The 20219-nt window shown below is 44.6% G+C and overlaps 4 protein-coding genes across 4 annotated transcripts; all 4 read right to left on the bottom strand.

The window, feature by feature from the left end:
- Nucleotides 1–1060: 1060 nt before the first annotated feature.
- On the bottom strand, nucleotides 1061–5585 carry CFAP107 (cilia and flagella associated protein 107). Its single transcript, XM_055704872.1, is given in 9 exon segments — nucleotides 1061–1941; nucleotides 1944–2023; nucleotides 2025–2085; nucleotides 2684–2783; nucleotides 2786–2881; nucleotides 3759–3872; nucleotides 4898–4939; nucleotides 4941–5045; nucleotides 5514–5585. Coding segments are annotated over 9 exon segments (807 nt in total). The 3' UTR covers nucleotides 1061–1804.
- Nucleotides 5394–9814, bottom strand: LOC102059572 (arylacetamide deacetylase-like 4). Its single transcript, XM_055706135.1, has 4 exons — nucleotides 9411–9814; nucleotides 7420–7639; nucleotides 7155–7218; nucleotides 5394–6468 (listed from the first exon to the last, which is right to left on the bottom strand). The coding sequence occupies exons 1-4, from the start codon at nucleotides 9576–9578 to the stop codon at nucleotides 5694–5696; spliced, it is 1227 nt and encodes a 408-aa protein (XP_055562110.1). The 5' UTR covers nucleotides 9579–9814; the 3' UTR covers nucleotides 5394–5693.
- A 1192-nt stretch (nucleotides 9815–11006) lies between these two features.
- On the bottom strand, nucleotides 11007–14366 carry LOC102059399 (arylacetamide deacetylase-like 3). The gene is given in 5 exon segments (XM_055704873.1): nucleotides 11007–11857; nucleotides 12739–13287; nucleotides 13290–13331; nucleotides 13375–13477; nucleotides 14346–14366. Coding segments are annotated over 5 exon segments (1566 nt in total).
- A 1327-nt stretch (nucleotides 14367–15693) lies between these two features.
- LOC102054094 (arylacetamide deacetylase-like 4) lies at nucleotides 15694–20219 on the bottom strand. Its single transcript, XM_005437095.2, has 4 exons — nucleotides 20043–20219; nucleotides 17697–17913; nucleotides 17234–17297; nucleotides 15694–16468 (listed from the first exon to the last, which is right to left on the bottom strand). Exons 1-4 carry the CDS (start codon nucleotides 20217–20219, stop codon nucleotides 15694–15696), a joined length of 1233 nt encoding a protein of 410 aa, XP_005437152.1.

Consider the following 20219-nt stretch of genomic DNA (forward strand, 5'->3'; position numbering starts at 1 on the left):
GCAATTCCCTGTACATCAAGCTGGTCATTTCTTTCCATATATGAGCTTTGGTTTTAGAAGCAAAGTAGATAACAACCGTAAGTGTTTCATTTCCTATAAATATTCAGTAATTATGAATGATTGGTGACCAAATTTCTAAGCAAACTGATAGTTGCATAAAATGAAGGCTACCTTTGTGTAATTTTCTAGGCCGTATTCTAAATATTATATGGGTTTTGTTGTGCTATTAAGATGCATGCCTGATTGGTATTTTCATTAAAAATATTAGCATATGGGTGACAAACAGAAAAATATATTTTTATAGTTGTACTGGCAATAAAATTGATCTGCATGCACTTCCTCATGGAGACAAGAATTTCTGTATCGGCCCATTTCCATTCCATTGTAAGGCATGTCTTCTTTATGGGTTATTTTAAAGATGTTTTTTCAGGAGAATGTGGGGTTTTATGACACAGCACTAACAGCTGGCCGCGTTTCAGTAACTACTTTCACTCACTTTGTTTTCAATTTTTTCTAATTGCCTTTGGTCCCCCTGGGCCTTTGTAGCCAAAAAAAGCCCATATAACGCTTATCTAATTATCAGGGCTCTTGCAGCTCCAGAAGATTTCATTAGCAATGCTGCTTTCTGATTCATGCAGCCAGCTGAAGGTCTGCGTCCTGCTCCCGCAGAGGCCTTTGGGTGTTTCATAGATTGGTGAAGAATCACTTTGCCAATAGATGCCACTGTTGCTCTGTGCACATGTCTGAATTGTCCCTGCCCTTCAATTGAAAATCCAACCTTGAAAAAGCAAACCTAAATCACGGTGGCTAAAACTTTGCAGAGGTAATACTCTGTACAGACCATGGCCAGGGGCTCGTCCATGCCAAGGCTAAGGTATATGCTTTATCTTATTCCTAAAAATAATCATATTATTGCTTGAGCAAAACTGATGAAGAGATAAATATGCGTTGAATTAATTCCAGATATATTTAATCTAAGCCTTTCACTTGCTGCAACTTTATTGTTAAGCCTCAGACCAACAGCAACTGAACTTTGCAAATATCTCCTCTGGACCAAATGTGGTATTTAAATACAGAAGCTGCACATCGCTGCAAAAAGAATTCAGACTTCTGTCAGCACTTTTTACATAGGCCATTCACATACCTTCTCAACTGAGTAATACAGGGTAGCCTACCCAGCAGTATAAAGGTCACCTACAGAGATTTCTTCCACGTTTACAGTCTAGTAATGTAAGGTCAGCTAAAGTAGTTCACTTTGCAGCTTATCTACCATTAAGTGCCATTCAGTACATAAAGCCAAGGGCAATCAGGGTCTGCTTGCTTACTGCATTGGGAGAAACCTTGGTTCACCTTGTCCTTCTTGGGTATGCAGCCATTTCACATGTTTACTTTATTCTTGGGTGTTTCAGACACACTGTGGGATAACACAAGTTTCTTTTCTACTCTTGCTTCAAAGAAACATGTCAAGCTGTGTAAAAATGAAGAAACAACTCAAGAGAAAGCAATTAAGAGACTTACATCCTTTCAGGTTCACTCCCACTCTGTTTTGTTTTGTTTTTTGCTTACAGCAGCTATTCATTGACCAGACACCAACAGATGGAAATTTTGTTTTCAGTGATTTTATATCTTCTGAAATATTCCCAGCCATCTGCAGGTCAGAATGTAACCCAGCAACTTGTTCTAACTAGTAGACAGCCCTCCGCCTATACAACCTCATTCTCCTTACTTCCACGTGGAACAGATCCCTCTTACGTACATAAACAACAAGCTATATTAAGTAGTACTTAAGATCACCCTAAGCAGTTTACACAGAGGTGTCCCTTGCTTTCCTGTCTCTCACCAGTTGGCCAGTGGCTTGCAGATATTTCTGATCCCCTTCACAGTCCAGGATTCCTCTAATGTTTTGGGGAAGATGTTCCTGGTTGGAAGAGGGGTCATGATTTTAGCTGGTTGTCTCAGCTGACAAGTAGCAAAAGCAGAAATCAGTGGGCTCTGATAGGAAATGGTGTAGACGTTGTTCATCAGCTTCTTTCTTGTGCCATTTTTTCATCAGGTGCTCAAGAAGGCCATAGTTGGTGGGTGGTTCTGAGGCAGGAAATGATTAAATATTAGATATGATAGAATTAAATTGTTGATCCTGGTCTTTTTACTCCACAGTTGTCATAGGAAATATTTGTACTATTTTGACAGCAGGTCAAGGATGAAACTGATCTTTTTGTTCCCAGGGCATGTGTGTCTACCCTCTGGCTGGAAGGGAAAATCACTGTGACAATAGGACAGCAGTAATGGTATAAATGTGAGGAGTCCTGATTCTTCATAGTCCCTCTGGCAGATATTAAAAATACTAGCAGAGCTGTACATGTCACTTGAATTCAGAAACATAATACTCCATGAATTCTCCTGCTAGTTGCATCTCCTTGTTTTCAGTTGGTGTCTTGCATAACTGCACAGGGGAGAGAGATCTGTTCATTGACACTGTCCTTCACTGCTTCCTGTGGTGATTAAGTAACATTTCCACTTCATCAATCCAAAAAATAAGCTACTGCCTGCATAAGAAAGTAGCCGAAAGTCACCACAAGATCCATTTTCAGAATTAAAACAGAAGGAGGTTCCTGGCTCTATGTCTATATATGGACCACTGCATCATGTTCCATCTGATTGAATTAATAATGCCAAAAACAACCAAGTATGGGGAAATCTGATTTCTGAGGAATCCAGGCAAACTTGCATCCATTCCAGCTGCAGAGGGGAGGCAGCACAGGCTTGTAACCATGTCTATTGTATTCATTATATAATATTATGTATTATCATCATACTCCGATACTAAATTTCAGCTTCTTGGTTCCTCATGGTGGGTGAAGAAGCACTGCATCGGCAGGCCCTGAAATGAGATGTACATGAAACCAAGTTATTTGTCCTTGTACGCAGCATTCAGAGGGCTTTAGCACACTTTGAATCAACTGTACTACCAGTCATACCACACAATTTTGTCAGGACTTATACTACTTTTAGTTATAATTTCATCTCTGAAAACAATGGCATTTGCATTTCAAGCGAATTTCTAGTTAAATTAAGCAACTACATCTGTATCTCATGAGATCTGATTAGTCTGATTTCAACACATGCATCATGGGTTTGCAGATACATTTAAGAAGCCTGCAAATGAGAAGCTGATTTGTCTTATGCTGCTTAAGTGTTTTTAATTGTGCCCTAGCACTACATACACTACCTTCCAACCATCTGTCAGACCATGATAATATTTGGGGATGGAGAGGCCCCATGGAGGAGGGGACATTCTAGCAGATACTTGTGGCAAAAATATTGTAGTGAAAGACCTGGGTCTTGTTTAAGTGCAGTTTGTTCCTATGAATTGGAGGTGTGCTGATGGAAATAATCCTCTTTACTAGGAAGCTCATGTTGTAGCCCAGGGCATGTCCTGAAGACACAACACCCGGTCCTAGCTGGCAGTAATGTGCTGATCTTCTTTATATGCCCTGGTCACCCTCTGAGACGGAGACTGGAAAACCACCAGAGTGCCAGGAACGACGTGCTGTGTGTCTACCTCTGAAAGGCATCCTGCTTTAAGCAAACACCCAGGGGAGCTCTGGATCCTGTAACCTGGCCGTGGAGCTGCACTGCCTTCTTTTACACATGTAGTTGTTTAAGGATACAAAGTATTTTTTAAGTATTAATCAAAGGTCATCGGTGTTTGAAATGTTGGTGAACACAGCCCTACATTTGAAATTTCTTTTACTTACCTCAGATTTTTCCATCATGGCTCTCCTTAGTGCTTCGTCTGGTTTGTGATTCAGGAAGCAGGTGAAGTCTGTTCTGTACATGCTGCTGCCGAGTCCCCCAGTGTCTTTTATAAACTAAATAGATACACAACACTCAGTATAGCTAAGGCAATCTGATAATTACAGAAGCTCTGTTCCAGTGCTGCTTTCTTCATCTACACATTTAAAAAGCACTCACCTGGAAAGAAGTCTGTGCTATGTACTTCTTCTCAGCTGGTGAAGTCAGCTGGTAAAATCAGCTATTGTAAAATTCTGGATTGATTTCTTGGTGTAAACATAAGATACTGTACAGCACTTGGAAAATTATTCATGGTTTGGTGTTAAATAATTTCACCTGCCATGTGAACTAGCATCTGAAAAGGACAAATTAACCCATTTCCCCACCCTTGGTTCCTACTTCTGCTGCAGCAGGCCAGTCTCAGCAGTATAGTCTACCATTTTGCTCCAGAGAGGGGGGGGCGGGGAAGTCTAAAGGAAATCATTTTAGCAGCCAGGAGGATTCGCCCTAACAGCTCCAATATTGAACCTAACTGGCATGTTTCCACAAAGATGTCTAATGATAAAATTTTTCTCAGTGCTTAAGCAAGGCATGCAGTCTGTTGAGCGGCTCTGCTAGCGAAGATGCTCTTGTTTATACAAGCAAATGAAACCAGTATCTAAATTATTAAGGATGCTCTCATACAAGTAATAATAAGTATTAACTTGTGGAAAGGTTAATGAAGCCTTTCTTGTACAATGTCATATATATTATTAAGTTGTATATATTGTTGTCGTATAGCTGTATGTAAGTTTATAGCAGTCTGAAGTGATTGCCATGAAAAGTGCTATAGCATTTTTATTTGGCTAACGTTAGGTGCAGTGTGAACCATACAATATAACCCCTGCTCAGGCACTGCTGCTGTCCTGGCTTAGAGAGAAGAATGGCAGATCATAAACAAAATGAATTAATGCAGGACAAGCAAGATGCTTATTGCTCTCCCTTTAATTACTCTTCTGAGATGAGCCTGGACTCTATCTTATGACTGCAGTACTATACCAGCTCCACAGCGCTGGTCCTGAGCCATTCCATTCCAGCTCTCACACTGCTTTCCCAATCTTACCCTTTTCCTCTCTTCCAGCCAATTTCAAATGAGAACTGTATTAAGAGTATTTGGGTTCAATTTTCCACCAATCCTGTCTATCCTTTTGCGATGCAATCTTATTTCTTTGTCTCACCAGCACTGCCCTCCCTTGGTTGTTGGAACTGTCCTTCAGGTTGTGTGGGTGGAAGGTTACTCAATAGTTCAGAGCTAAAACCAGGGCAGAAAAACCTTCTGCCTGCCCGTGTGCTGATAAACATGGGTGACATGTGGAACTGCTTGGCCACAGAACCTTTTGTGTTTGCTGTCCCCACGGTGACTGTCGTTCCGTAACCACATTCTAGGCTGCATCGTATTTACTGTTGACTGAAACAGTGGCTCCTAACCCACTAAAGTCAGCTGTTTTTTCTCTAATAGAGTTCAGAACCAGAGCACAGGGTATGTCTCAAAACACTGCTACAAAAGTGACACACTGCTCTATGCCAACACACCACACATGCCTGCATGACACACAGTCTCTCTCCATAGACAGACACATTTTGTTTTAAACAAGTGGACCAAACCAGGATGTCCGTTCAAAATCTTGTCCTTCTTTATTGACACAGCTAAAGATAAGGGCTTGCAGCCTGGTACAAGCTTGTATAATGTTTGCATATTCCATGTTCCAACTAAAAGCTGGAATGCAGTTCTGATGAGCCGTTTTTCTCATTGTTAATGGCTGCTGTTGATTGACTACCCATCACCTAATACTGAATATCCTAAAAAGATATTTTGCTAGGTTGAGGCGTGAACAGACTCATGGAATCTAAGATGTTTACTATAAGCTTTTTAGGAACTTAACAATTCTGTCCAATCCCCTTTTCCCAGCTGGAAATGAGAAACCACAATAATCATACAGGCTTATGATTCCGTGGAATCCATCCTCGAGGTGGTACCAGGTCACTCGAACACCGTTGTCCTCCAATCTCTTCTTGTAAAGCAAGCCGTCATCCCTCAGCACATCATACTCGCAAGTCAAGATGAAAGACTCGGGCAGCTGGTGAATAATAGCATCTTCGGCCAACAGCGGGCACAGGTTGGGCTCACAGAATCTTTTCACTGTCTCATAAACTTCAGCTATAAAATCAGTGGGCCTAAGTGGCTTCACACCTCTGACCTTAAACTTTTCGGGGATGTTATCTGGACTCACCCACTTCCTGTACTTGAGCCTCACATCTGGAGGTATATGAGAGCCCTCCAAGACCTCTTGCATATGCAGTGCGTGCCCGTTTAGGTACTGCAGAGCAAAGAAAGCGGCGCGTTCTCGGAGTAAGAGAGGGACTCCCCGATTCTGCTGATAGGATGGTAAATTGAAGTCCAGTGCCTGAAGGCCCGGGTAGATCAAGATCTGAGCACGTAGTTTGGGGAGGTCTGATCTGCCTGCAAGGGTCTGGCTAACAGCAGCTGCTAGATTGCCCCCAGCACTGTCCCCGCAGACAATGACATTGCCAGGATCCACGTCATAGTGCTCGATATTCTTCATGAAGTGTATGGTGGCACTAAGACAGTCTTCATACGCAGCAGGGTATTTGTGTTCAGGGGCTAAACGATACCTGGTACACAGAAAGAGACAAGTATAAGAGAAGGAAATGTCGTTAGCATTAATCAGGAAATGGTATCCTATCTATGCTCTCTTTCAGCCCTATCATTTTGGGGTGTTTTTCCTCTAGGTTAGGATATTCATTACCTCCTAAGCAGGCATTCCTCAGTTAGTGACTGCAGGCAAGCTGTAAATCTGTGTTTTCAGTCACAAGGACTCAGTAAAGTAGGACTGCCTTCTGATCAGGACTCTGATCAAGACCTTGTACATTTCTTAGTCATGCTGAAAACTCCCTGTGTATTCTTGACAAGATAATTATATCATTTTGTGCCTCTGCTTCCTACATATAAAATGGGAGTAATGCAGTGTGATTATTCACTTTAATAAATCACATTTCAAACATCTTATTACATGCTTGTTCGTTCAGCACAAGGAAAACTTTTTTTACCCAAGTTTTTGATTGGCTTTTACAGATTTTCTTAGTGTGCCAAACATTTCAGTTTGGGTCTTTTCTGAGTATATCAGGGCATGAACAGTTACGAGGTGTGCAATCTCTGTTACTCCTTTTGTCTCTTTATAGACTTCACTGAATTCTACAGAAATTTCTCTGTAAAACAGAACACCTCCAAAAGCAGTGCATCTCTGCTGTGGCACCACAGCAATAATAAATCTCCAAACAATAGAACTGGGTTCACTTACTGAACAGATACAACTACCGATTCACTTTCTCTGGATATGTAGCGACATACTTTTTCATAGGTATCTGGAAAAGAAATATTTTTATTAGTGGTTTGCTATTGCCCTAATCTTTGAGACAGCTAGGGAATGTTCATTCCAGAAAGGCATCTATTTGTCTTCAGACCTCCTCCCAAATCACATGCTGAAACCTCCTCGTACTTCAATTTTAGAAAAAGACGAGAATGTTCTTTCTACATTACTGCAACTCCTCCAGCAAATATCTTACCAAGACTTCCAAACACCCAGCCTCCTCCGTGAAAGAAGATGATACCTCTCCTTCGCCGCCCATCTGAGGTAGCTTTAGGCTGATAAACCCTCACAGGTACTTTGTTAAACTGCAGATCCTGGATAAAGAGCTTTGGATCCACCCCGAGTTTCCGGCCCTGTCGCACGTATCGGCCAAAAGTGATCTGACTGCAAAGTCCAGTCTTCTCCAAGATCCTTCCCTGTTAAAGGTAAAAGAAATTAAGGCTTCTTTGAAAGTCTTGAGTTATTGAAGGTATAACAACTCTGCATCATACTTACATTGAACTGTATTTGAGGGAAATTTTAAAAGAAACACAGAACTTTGGAGAACAAAAGTTGTAATGTTCTAAAATATTAATACACTATAAGACAATAAAATAATAAAAGAGCACAAGAAGTTAGAATAGCTACTGTGAGGACTGCTGACAGGGAAGGGTAATGGCTATGCAAGCATCTTCCAACCATTCTCTAAATGGCTTCCTGTACGCCAAGTACTGACAGGGAGTTCATTCTAACAGGCCGTGTAGTCCTTGGGGTTTGCCTTGATAAGCCTGTGGAAAACAGTGAGGAAAAGTAACTCCACAGCTGGTTTTCTTGAGAGGAATGCCCAGTGCTAGGAAGGTAAGAGATCCCAAGATACAGTCAGAAAACAGTATTTGTTGTAAATTTGCCTAGATTAGTTTTACCGAAAAGGAGTTCTCCCTTTTCTCATATGAGCAATCACTGGAATCTGAAGAATCGGATTAAAAAATCTAGCCTTCTCATACAGTAATTTTGGCCCCTGTTGTCTGATAAAAATAAAAGCACTCTGATTCAGAAAAAAAATTAATCCCAAGCTCTCACATCCTACAGACGGTAAAAAATCTACTTCCATTACTCAAATCCAGTATCATTCCAATGTCACATCAGAAATTTTATATAGGCCACCCAAACTGGCTGTCTTGGAGTATACATTTTAATTCTCTGTATTGTCCTGCACACTTCTGTGCTCATTTCGTTCCAGTTTTACTGGGTAAAAATGAAATGCCATATATAGAAGCAGTAATAAAAACTTGAATAGTTCTTCAGTGCATAACTGATATGCCTGAATTAGACCATAAAACTCAGGGAATCTGCAAATCTTAAGTGCTGAGTTGTGTTGTGTGAGTTAGTTACTGCTTTTTATTTGCACAACAGATTTACTGACCAAAATCAAGCAGCTTCCTTTCCCAGTGCTCTTGCAAGCTAGAATATAAATCTGATGTAGTAAGCGCACAAACAAGAAGTTGGGAACCAAATTAATTAATGGCATCACACAAATAAACTATTGCAGTTCAGTTACTAAACAAGATCCCAGTTTCAAATGCCTGGCAAGAGTCTGTCTTGATCCATTTCCTTGTTGTCACCTGCTAGTGGAATTCAGGAGTAGCTTTGTCAGTAAATTCCAAGAGGATGTAAATGGTGTAAGAAACGGTGCAGAGGAAAACAAGGTGTGTGTGACAGCCCTGGCAGTGTTGTGGCTACAGGAGTGATGGTGAAAAGTGAAGATGTACAAAAATGGAAAAGATACAGCAAGTGACAAAGGAGGAGCTGGGAGAGCTCTAATGCCGTTTATGCAACGCTGCAGAAGGAGCCCAGGGATTAAGCAGCGCAGCCCTGACCGGCTTTGCACCGTCAATGTCAGCCGCGGCAGGGACCGCGCAGGGCAGGGACCGCGCAGGGCAGGGGCCGCGCAGGGCAGGGGCCGCGCAGGGCAGGGGCCCCTTGCGCAAGGTGCCCTCGCCTGGGGCCGCGGGCAGCGACCAGCCCGACCCGGCGCGGCCCGGGGACCGCACGCCTCGGCGCGGGGGGCGGCCTCCAGCACCGGCCTCGCCGCGGGGGACCCCGGCGGGTGCGGGTGGGGGCGACCCCGCGAGACCCGGCAGCACCCCGGCGCGGCCGGAGCACCCCCGCCCCCCGAAAAGGCGAAGCGCGGCGGCGGGCGCCACTCACCAGGGCCGCCGTGCCCAGGAGGACGGCCAGGACCAGGCGCAGCTTGGCGGGCTGGTTCACCCCGGGCGGGATGTCGTAGCTGGGGAGGCCGAGGAGGACGGTGGCCAGTGCCACGGCCAGCGCCGCCAGGGGCAGGAGCAGCAGCAGCAGCGCGGGCAGCAGCGCCATGGCCCGCCGGCCGCCCCGCGGGGCTCCCCGGCCCGCCGCGGGGCCCGCAGCGCCCGCCCGCCCCCTCCTCCGCGGCCCGGGCCGGCGGCGTCACGGCCCGTTTGTGACAGCTCTGCAAAGCCGCCGCCGGGGTCATGGTGCGGGCGGCCGCGGGCTGGGGGGAGGCCGCGCCGCCGGCTTGAGGCGCGCCGTAATCTCGGTTCAAGGAGGCAGTGCGTGACCTGCGGCTCGGCTCGGCTCGGCTCGGCTCGGCTCGGCTCGGCTCGGCTCGGCTCGGCTCGGCTCGGCTCGGCTCGGCGGGCTGCGGGCGGGCGCTGCCGAGGGGCCGATGGTGCGCGGGACTCCTGCCGGGCCAGCCCGCACCGGGCGCGGGCCGGACCGTGCAGTGCCGTGCCGTGCCGTGCCGCGGGGCCGTGCGGGCGGGGGCCGCGGGGGCTGGCTGCCTGAGCCCTTGCGGCATCTGAACGGGACAGCACTTGTTCCGTAAAAATTCCTGATTTCCTCTGTCTTGGGATCTTTTTTGGTTTTCCTTAGGGTTTTCATTTCTTCAGCTTGCTATTTTGAGTGTGCTCGCTGCTGGTCTTCCTTGCCTTCATCAGCAGGGTATAACAAAGCATCATGTCGAGGAATACACTGGCTTGTCATATAAAGAAAACACACAACGTGGAGAAACAGCACAAAATGAAAAAAAAATTAAAAAAAGAATACTGGGGAACTACTCTGAAAGAACATGAAAGTGTTTTGTCTCTTTACCCTAAACCTTCCAGCAGACACAGGTCAAGAGCCCACTTGGCTAACCCTTGCTTTCTTCCTAAAAACTGACATGTTTCCTCTCAACCAGTATCTCAGATATGAGATATGCCCAGAGCTTAAGTGGACATAATGGAAACATCCCAAAATGAAACAGGCTTTTGTAGTGCTGCGATTATTTCAAAATCAGGGCAGCCCTTCCTTGCCTCCAGCAAGGTGTCCCCAATTAACTCGGGCCACCCACTGCCACACTCAGAGATGTGGTTCTGCCATGCCCACTGAATGTCGAATTTTTCACACAGACCTTGACCGCTGCCTGTTTTTCCAGAGCTTTCCTCCCTCCTGCTCACCACGTAGCTAACTTGTACTTTCTACCTAAATAAAATCATGCTTTGGGGCCTATCAAATGGACATCACAAAGGTCCTGACTGTAATTCATGGGAGCTACTTAATCCAAATCATTCCACAGATGTTATTTACCTAGAAGTAAATAATCTGGTAAATAAATAAAAGGAATCAATCAAATGCTGATTTGAAAGACAAGGGATTGAAACACAGCATGTGGAAAATATTAAGACTGTAAAGACTGAACTAGTCTTACGAGGACAAAGACCAGTGCTCATTTCAAGTTCATGAATATTAAAATTGGTATTTGCATCACATTTTTGCTAACAAGTGCTACCTAAGGTTTGGGAGCCTAAATGGAGACATTAGTGTGAGAAGCATAAGGAAAGTTGGTTTTATAGGCCTTTTTAGGAATTTAACAGTTCTGTCCAATCCCCTTTTCCCAGCAGTAAATAAGAAACCACAATAATCATACAGGCTTATGATTCCGTGGAATCCATCCTCGAGGTGGTAGCAGGTCACTCGAACACCGTTGTCCTCCAATCTCTTCTTGTAAAGCAAGCCGTCATCCCTCAGCACATCATACTCACAAGTCAAGATGAAAGACTCGGGCAGCTGGTGAATAATAGCATCTTCGGCCAACAGCGGGCACAGGTTGGGCTCACAGAATCTTTTCACTGTCTCATAAATTTCGGTTGTGCAGTCAAGTAGCACATGTGGTTTGTAGCCTCTGACCTTAAACTTTTCGGGGATGTTATCTGGACTCACCCACTTCCTGTAATTTAATTTAATATCTATAGGAATATGGGAACCCTCCAAGACCTCATCCAGATTTGATGCATTCCCATTTAGGTACTGTAACACATAGAAAGCGGCGCGTTCTCGGAATAAGAGAGGGACTCCCCGATTCTGCTGATAGGATGGTAAATTGAAGTCCAGTGCCTGAAGGCCCGGGTAGATCAAGATCTGAGCACGTAGTTTGGGGAGGTCTGATCTGCCTGCAAGGGTCTGGCTAACAGCAGCTGCTAGATTGCCCCCAGCACTGTCCCCGCAGACAATGACATTGCCAGGATCCACGTCATAGTGCTCGATATTCTTCATGAAGTGTATGGTGGCACTAAGACAGTCTTCATACGCAGCAGGGTATTTGTGTTCAGGGGCTAAACGATACCCGGTACACATAAGGAGGCAACAAAAGAGAAGGAAGTGTCATAAGCTCAAATGCAAATTTCTTAACAGCACCTTTTTTTTTGCCATGTTTGGAGTATTTTTCCTTCAGCAAAGAAACCCCCAGGGCTGTTATCTGCTAAACAGGTGTTTGTCCAGTGAGTTATCGCAGATAAATGATAGCCAGTAGGATGAAGTTGCAAGGATGTAGCATAGCTGGGATTGTCTTCGTAGAACAGCACTAATCAGAACTTAAGTGATCCAAGTTCATTTTGCTCTTCTGGTATAGACTGCATCTGGCTTACAGATAAAGTAATTTAATCGATCTGCACCTCGCCTTTACTTAGGGTATTTTGCCTTGAGAATTTTTTTTACTCTATTTTTCTTTATTTAAATAATGGGACAGTTATAGTTTTCTGTATTATTAAAATACATTAGCATTTTCTTTACTGTTAGAAAGCTCCTTGGAGTTTACAGGGCAATTACATCTACTTAAATGGATCACTGAATCATCACCTTCCAAGTTCGTTTATTAGTCAGTTCTCAACATGTTAGAAAACTCTTCTGGAAAACATTCCCTCTTTTCTGCGTGGTGCCAGCAGCACGCCGTGCTGGGAGGCACACGACCATGCTGGGAGGCACACGGCCATGCTGGGAGGCACATGGGCCGTACTGGGAGGCACATGGGCTCTACTGGGAGGCACACGGGCCATACTGGGAGGCACACGGCCATGCTGGGAGGCACACGGCCATGCTGGGAGGCACACGGCTGTGCTGGGAGGCACACGGCCGTGCTGGGAGGCACATGGCTGTGCTGGGAGGCACATGGGCCGTGCTGGGAGGCACATGGCCATGCTGGGAGGCACACGGGCCCTGCTCGGGGCTCGCCCCGCCTCACCAGACTGGGGAGAGGCCATGAGCACCCCCTGAGGTGCTGCCAGGCCACAGGGGTCTGGGCACACAGTGTGCTGAGGGGTGGCATTCCCACAAGATGTGCCACCCTGCCATGCCCAGAAGTGCCCAGAAGCAAAAAGACGCTGGCCCGCAGGGTCGCACTGGCGTAGCTGTCCCGGCACAACCACCGCTGGCTCTCCGGCGGCGTGACGGCAGCCCCGCTCACGGGGATCCGCAGGAAAGCGGGGGGCTGCGCGCTGCCGCCCGGCTCCACAGGCAGCGGCCCTTTTCCCGCCCTTTTCCCGCCCCTCACAGCCGCCTCCCCTCGCCTCACGCGGGCACCCGCGGCTCGCCGGCAGCGCCGAGCTGCCCGAACATGACGCGCAGTCTCCGCCAGATTTCGGTCCCGGGCCAGAATCATCCCCCCGGCTCCGGCAGGGACCGCGGCAGCGCCCGGCTGCGCTGCGGCAAGAGGCCGAGGCCCGGCCCGCCCAGCCGGTGCCGCAGGACAGCCGCCCGCCGCCGTGCAAGAAGATGGCGGCCGGGCGCAGCCGGCAGATGGCGCGCGGGGCCGGTGGAGCCGCACTGGGCCCCGGCCTCACGGTGCGGCCCCGGCCCCACGGTGCGGCCCCGGCCCCACGGTGCGGCCCCGGCCCCGGCCCCAGCTCCAGCTCCCGCCCGGCGCGCACGTAGCGGCTGAAGGCGATCCGGCTGCACACCCCCATCTTCTCCCAAATCTTCCCCTCTTCGAAGAGAGGGAAGAGAGCCCGGCCGAGCGGAGCGCGGCCTCCCCGCGGGCAGCAGCTGCAGCAGCCGGGCAGGTTGCCACGAAGGAGACCCTGCGCCTGCCGCCCCCCGGCCGCTGCCAGGCCTGAGGGGGCACCTGGGCTTTGTGTCGGCGGGGCCCAGCCCGCCCCAGAGCCGCTGGCCTCCACCTTCAGCCTTGGTGGCCGCCCCAGGGCTGGTCCTCACCGAGAGCTGGCCCAGGAGAAGATGGAGCTGAGGCAGTGCGCCCGGCCGAGCGGGGTGGCAGTGGCACCGCGCACCTGAGCAGGTAGGCCCACGTGTCCCACTCACGCTCCGTCAGGCAAAAATGGCTTACGGGAAAAAAAAAGGAGTTTCTGTCCCAGCGTCACCACATGTTAGGGTTTGTGCCAGCCTCCCACCACTGCCCACCTTGCCACTCGGGTGTCATTCCCCAGTGGTTCCCCTGAGTCTCTGGTTTTATCTGCTTAAGAAGCACCTAGCTTTCCATCAGTATTACTGGAAAGCCCCAAGAATGGCCTAAAAACCATCATCTGTGCTGAGCTAAAATGGAAGCCAAAGCAATCTCACTTTTTATAAATAATTAATTTAAACTTTATTAGGGAAACTGAGCTGATAAAGCTTGGGGTTTTATGATTGGCTTAGTCCCTGTGTTGTAGGGAAAACCTGGCTGAAACTGCTTGAGGCCTAACAGATTATTTTACAAAAATTGTTCTCTAAAGTCAGCTCCCCAAAAAAGGAAAGCCTTCTGGGTGTAGCCAGCATCTTATTTTATATTTACACATATAACCTTACAAAAAGAACACCTCAAACACATTTCTGGCAGAAATCATGAGAGCAACTCACCATAGCAGATGTACAAATCATAGAAGCAAGGACAATTCGAAGCTTTCCAGGGTGATTAACTCCAGGAGGGATGCTGAAGTTGGAGTACTCGGATTTAATTGTTTGCATAATTGCTAGGATGAATGAAGCAGTAAAAATCACCAGCAGTATCACCGGCAGTATATAAAACCCCACCATTTCACTTAACCAAAGGTGAGGTATCTTTATGCCTATCTTTGATTTATCTTTCTCAGTAGTAACAGATCTCTCAAGTGCCACACACTTTAAAGTCCTTGGAAATATTTGCAAGGTGCCCTCATGCATCACATTGGAGAAGAGTCAGAGGAGAATGTATTTAATTTCCTGTTTAGCTTTATATTAATTGTGGGATTGATACAGGGCCTGATATTCTACGTGCTATTATTGGATTGCGGATGATATGAAAGGCTGTTCAGAGAGAGATAGCTGTTAAGTACCGAATGACATTCCAGTTTATGATGGTCACTATTTACAAGGAGAGACAACTAATGTGGAGGTTGTCTCTTACATCTGATCTGCAGCCACAACATATTGCTTCCTGTGTTGTGGACATTCTTTAAGTAGTTTAGAATATATAGTTTTAACAATGACATTTAGAAAAGAAAACGGGAGCTAACATGAAGGGAAAAAACCAAGCCAGCTAACATGTGCTCTAGAAAGGTAAATACATCAATCTTACTTTGTTGTTGAAGTATTTAAGTACAGGAACAAGTTTTTCAGCATACCTATGTGTTTCATAAACATAGGGAAACACAGCATTTCCTCCATTTTAATTTAAACAAAGCTGTTAATAGACTATCTCTGTTGGTGACAGTTGCAGTTTTGACTTCATTTATTTGAGTCTAAAATACCAGTTACCTAGCGCATAGAAATTTTCTGCAAGTTGGTGACTGGGAATCTTAGAATCAGGTGCTACCTGTAGCATATAGCATGGGCACTGCATTGTAGCATTGTAATACCGGTACATTGTAATCCTTTCTCCTTCGCCAAAATGCACTTGGCCTCTAGGAAGAATGACACCATCCATTGTAATTGAATAAAATTGATCAGACTAGATGTTGATTTAAAATTTTACTGCATCTTTAATGTTCACTGGGAGAATGGAAAGTGTCTAGTACAAATAGATCATTAAAATAGGCAGACTGCACATGAAATACTTCAAACAGCGCTGAAAGAAACTTTCACAGCGTTCTTGAAATACATTCTTCAGTGGTCACACTGACGTAATTGCTCATTAAGAAATTGTCCTATCTAAACCTCTTGTAGGGAATTTGGGAGATAAAAGACCACAGAAAATTGGCAGTTCTTACAGAAGAAAAGAAAATTGTTTCTATAAGCTTTTTAGAAAGTTCACAATATTGTCAAGACCCCTTTTCCCAGCTGGAAATGAAAACCAATCACTATTAAATGTATTTATGATTCCGTGGAATCCATCCTCGAGGTGGTACCAGGTCACTTGAACACCGTTGTCCTCCAATCTCTTCTTGTAAAGCAAGCCGTCATCCCTCAGCACATCATACTCGCAAGTCAAGATGAAAGACTCGGGCAGCTGGTGAATAATAGCATCTTCGGCCAACAGCGGGCACAGGTTGGGCTCACAGAATCTTTTCACTGTCTCATAAATTTCGGTTGTGCAGTCAAGTAGCACATGTGGTTTGTAGCCTCTGACCTTAAACTTTTCGGGGATGTTATCTGGACTCACCCACTTCCTGTAATTTAATTTAATATCTATAGGAATATGGGAACCCTCCAAGACCTCATCCAGATTTGATGCATTCCCATTTAGGTACTGTAACACATAGAAAGCGGCGCGTTCTCGGAATAAGAGAGGGACTCCCCGATTCTGCTGATAGGATGGTAAATTGAAGTCCAGTGCCTGAAGGCCCGGGTAGATCAAGATCTGAGCACGTAGTTTGGGGAGGTCTGATCTGCCTGCAAGGGTCTGGCTAACAGCAGCTGCTAGATTGCCCCCAGCACTGTCCCCGCAGACAATGACATTGCCAGGATCCACGTCATAGTGCTCGATATTCTTCATGAAGTGTATGGTGGCACTAAGACAGTCTTCATACGCAGCAGGGTATTTGTGTTCAGGGGCTAAACGATACCTGGTACACAGAAAGTGGCAACAAAAGTACGAGAAGGAAAGTGGGTTTAAAGATATTGCTGAAAATACTGGTTCCTACCACCAGTGATACCTGGATTCCTCAGAATTTCCCTTTCTCCACAGGCTGATCATAAATAAACTGTGGCTAGTTCAGCCAGGTGGTGCAGATTAATTTGTTAGGATATCATCTGTTTAGGATGTTTCTCAGGTCTTTAAGAACACAAGAGTAACCACCCTCCAATTATGTCTGGGGTTTATTGACATTCATTTAGTCATTTTATGCTTTAGCTTTCCATGGGTTGGATACAAATGTCAGTGCTTCTGTTTTACATCTTTATTACAGTGCAACTATATTCTCATAATCCAAATCCTTATGTCAGTACATCGATGATGTCTTGTCATTCATGTAGTGCCTCTGTTAGCATTAGGCAGAGTTCCCTTGAATAATGATTAAGTCGAATATATGGCTTACTATCTGTTTACTATCGATTTTGAGTTTGGAATTTGAAAACATTGATTCAAAACTTCATTTTCCCGCTAGATATCCCCAAGTATTATTTGTGATGTAGTCAAACAGTGAAAACTTAGCTTGAGTCAGCCTTCAGTGGCTCCAAACAAAAGCAGAGTGAATTTGTAAATCGCATCCTTGACAAGTCCTACAGAAACACTTACCTGAGAATGGTTGTTGCTGCACTCAGGGAAGCTCTAAGGTGATATGAACGCTATGGGAAATAATCTCTAAAAAGCAATGTGAGGAAAGACTCACCCAACAGATACAACCACTGACTCGCTTTCTCTGGCAATACAGCGGCATAGCTTTTCATGAGTCTCTGAAAGAAACATATTTGGTGGGGTTTGGATTTGTTTAGTTTTGGTTTGTTTTTTTCCCCAGAGTGTTAACATTGTCTATTGCAGAGGTCAAAGAATTGCAAGAAGAAAACACTATTTCCCCTTGCCACATAGCTCTTCAGATCTTTTGTACCCCGTCATCTTCCTATTTCAATATTTGCTTACTGTATTTTTTCCTCTTATACCTCGTCGTCCTTGTCTTTTAAGAAAAACAATGCACAGCAGATGCTTTCCTCTAACAGCAGTGCTTGGGAGAGTGCATCTGTGGTTATACTTGAATGTCATAACTGCTACAGGTCAGGCGACAATCAGCTTTACCATTTATGAAGAAAATACTTCTTTAGCTAAATTACAATATTTTTTTCTGTTAGATATCTTACCAAGACTTCCAAATACCCATCCTCCTCCATGGAAAAACACAACTCCTCTCCTTTGGCTGGCAGATGGATCCTTAGGCTGATAAATCCTTACAGGCACTTTCTCAAACCACAGGTCCTTGATGAAGAGCTTTGAGTCCATTCCCAGAGTCTTTCTTTCTTGTGTGTACCGGACAAATGTAACCTGACTGCAGATGCCAATATTCTCCAAAATCTTTCCCTGTTTAAATGCAAAGAGAATAGGGAGTTCACTCAAGAGATTCTGTATTTTCCAAGGTAAAGGAACTGTATGGGCAGTATACTCATGATGTCTAAGTCGTATAGTTTAGGGCAATCATAAAATATTTGAGTAGTTGTACAAGTGTAGTACAACTGCACAACTAACAGTAGCATCATGAGAGGTCACATGAACAGCAGTGCTCACCAAAAAACATAATCCCAAAACAACACAGCATTAACAAAGACTGGTGAAATATATTCGTTTGCTTTCTCAGCAGGTCCTTTACCTAACATTGAAAACAAGTTTGATTTTCACTGGTTATTCTGTCCTTGCCCCTGAGAAGATGTGAAAACGTTGTGAAAGATGATAGTTCTGGTGCTGATTTTCATTATTTGGATACTTGCCCAAAGCAGAGTTGACTAACTTGAGAATATATTGGGTAATTGCTTTTTGATTGGTCTCAGAAATGTTCACTGATGTATACAATACAATGAAAGATCCTGAGATATTTAGTAGGACCAAACTTCTGATCTTTACATATGCTGACGTGATATTCGTGCCAGGCACCAGAAGATGAAAAAAATATAAATGAGAGCTACTGGTCCAATATAAGTTTGCAAAAATAAGAAAAAAAGGCATAACTCTGTTTTGAAATACATTATTTAGTCGTGCCAAACCAGTACTTTGGTCCTTATGAAGATTTGGATCAAGCTCTTAGTATTCAATATTTTGTTATGAATATTTCCATCTGTATGGATTGTCAGTGCGGTGTTATGCTTCTCGATATATTTACCTATGAAAGATCTTTTCTTCAGTGACTCCAGGTATTTGTAATGTTCTCCATAACAGATTTTGAAGCTGAAGAAACTAATATATTTTGCAACCTACTGATTTTAATTCATTATAGAAACTAATCTTAGTGTCTCTGATTGTATACAAACATGATCAAGTTATTTATTCTTTTGGATGTGCTATTTTCCAAGCAGAAATGGAACAACTCCAAAGAATATTCTCACCTTTACATTCAACTTGTTTGGTCTCTTTCATCCTGTATTGTTTACATTGCTGCATACAGTTCTGGTTTATGGTGTTAATGGGCAGTGTGTAGATGATAAAAAGAGAACTGGCTTTTCTGGCTGCTTGAGTGAAGTAATCTCTTTCTAACTGCAACTTGTGTGCAGCCAAAGCATGTGAATACGTATCTAGAATTCTTTACTGTGGTCCACTATAATCTAGAGTATTTCTGACAATTATTCCCCCCCAGCCCCATTTTAAATAGTTTTTCTCTCTTGGAGGTGTTTAAGTACATTATTAAATATGTGCACAATTTCTGCCATCTCATATATTTCTAACAACTTCTGTCATCACAGCATCTGTGCGTCTATCATTACATGGAAATAGGCTGATTCAGTGAGATCCTGTGTCAGCAGAGATCACCAGAAGTTGAGTGCCGGTAAGAGCTTCAGCTCCTGTGGGCTGGTTAGCTTCCCACTCTTTTACCTGCCAGCTCATCTGAAGAAGTTGGGCTGGCCAGAACCCCCCATTCCCATCAGAGAAGCCTGCTTAGTTGCTGCAGAAGTTATAAATATGTGTTCAAGGGAGATGGAATTCTTTCAGCTCCTCTTGAGCAACATTACCTAACTTTGTCACTTGTGTGACAAAAACTCCCCCTTCCCAAAACCAGTTTTGAAATGTTCAGTTTCCAATTTTATCTTCAAAATAAATACTTAACTCCTCATACCCAGATCCAAGAAGAGCTAGAAAGCATGACCCAAAAACATCTGATATACAGAATGGAAATATAAATGATCCAACATATGATAGTGTTCTTAATTAAATTATTGCTAGGTTAGTACAATTAATTGCAGAAGCACAGTCAGACTTTCAAATGCTTGTGTTAGGCGGCATTTATATACTGCCTAATGTAAGAGCTAGGCAGGACTGTAGTAATGCAGTGTAGCATAAAAAATCTGGTAAAGGTTTCTTTAGAAAAAACGAACATGTAGCACGACAGCAATGCCCTGCTCTCCTCCCTGAAAATTAATTCCAAGTAGGGTTCTAGCGTTGCATTGTTTAAAATCTATAGGTTTAACCATTCTTCCCCCAGAAATCACACCAGGTTAACTTACCACCACGGCTCTGCTTATTAAAATTACATGAATGATTCGGAGCTTTACAGGCTGGTTCACTCCAGGAGGAATTTCTGAGTTGGAGATATCAAAATTAATTGCCCCTATGACCAATAATATGAATCCAGCAACAAAAACTGCTAAGAATAACACCAGCAGTGTGTATACAACTGCCAT

Source organism: Falco cherrug, chromosome 3 (genome assembly GCF_023634085.1).
Source record: "Falco cherrug isolate bFalChe1 chromosome 3, bFalChe1.pri, whole genome shotgun sequence".
Taxonomy (NCBI): Eukaryota; Metazoa; Chordata; class Aves; order Falconiformes; family Falconidae; genus Falco; species Falco cherrug.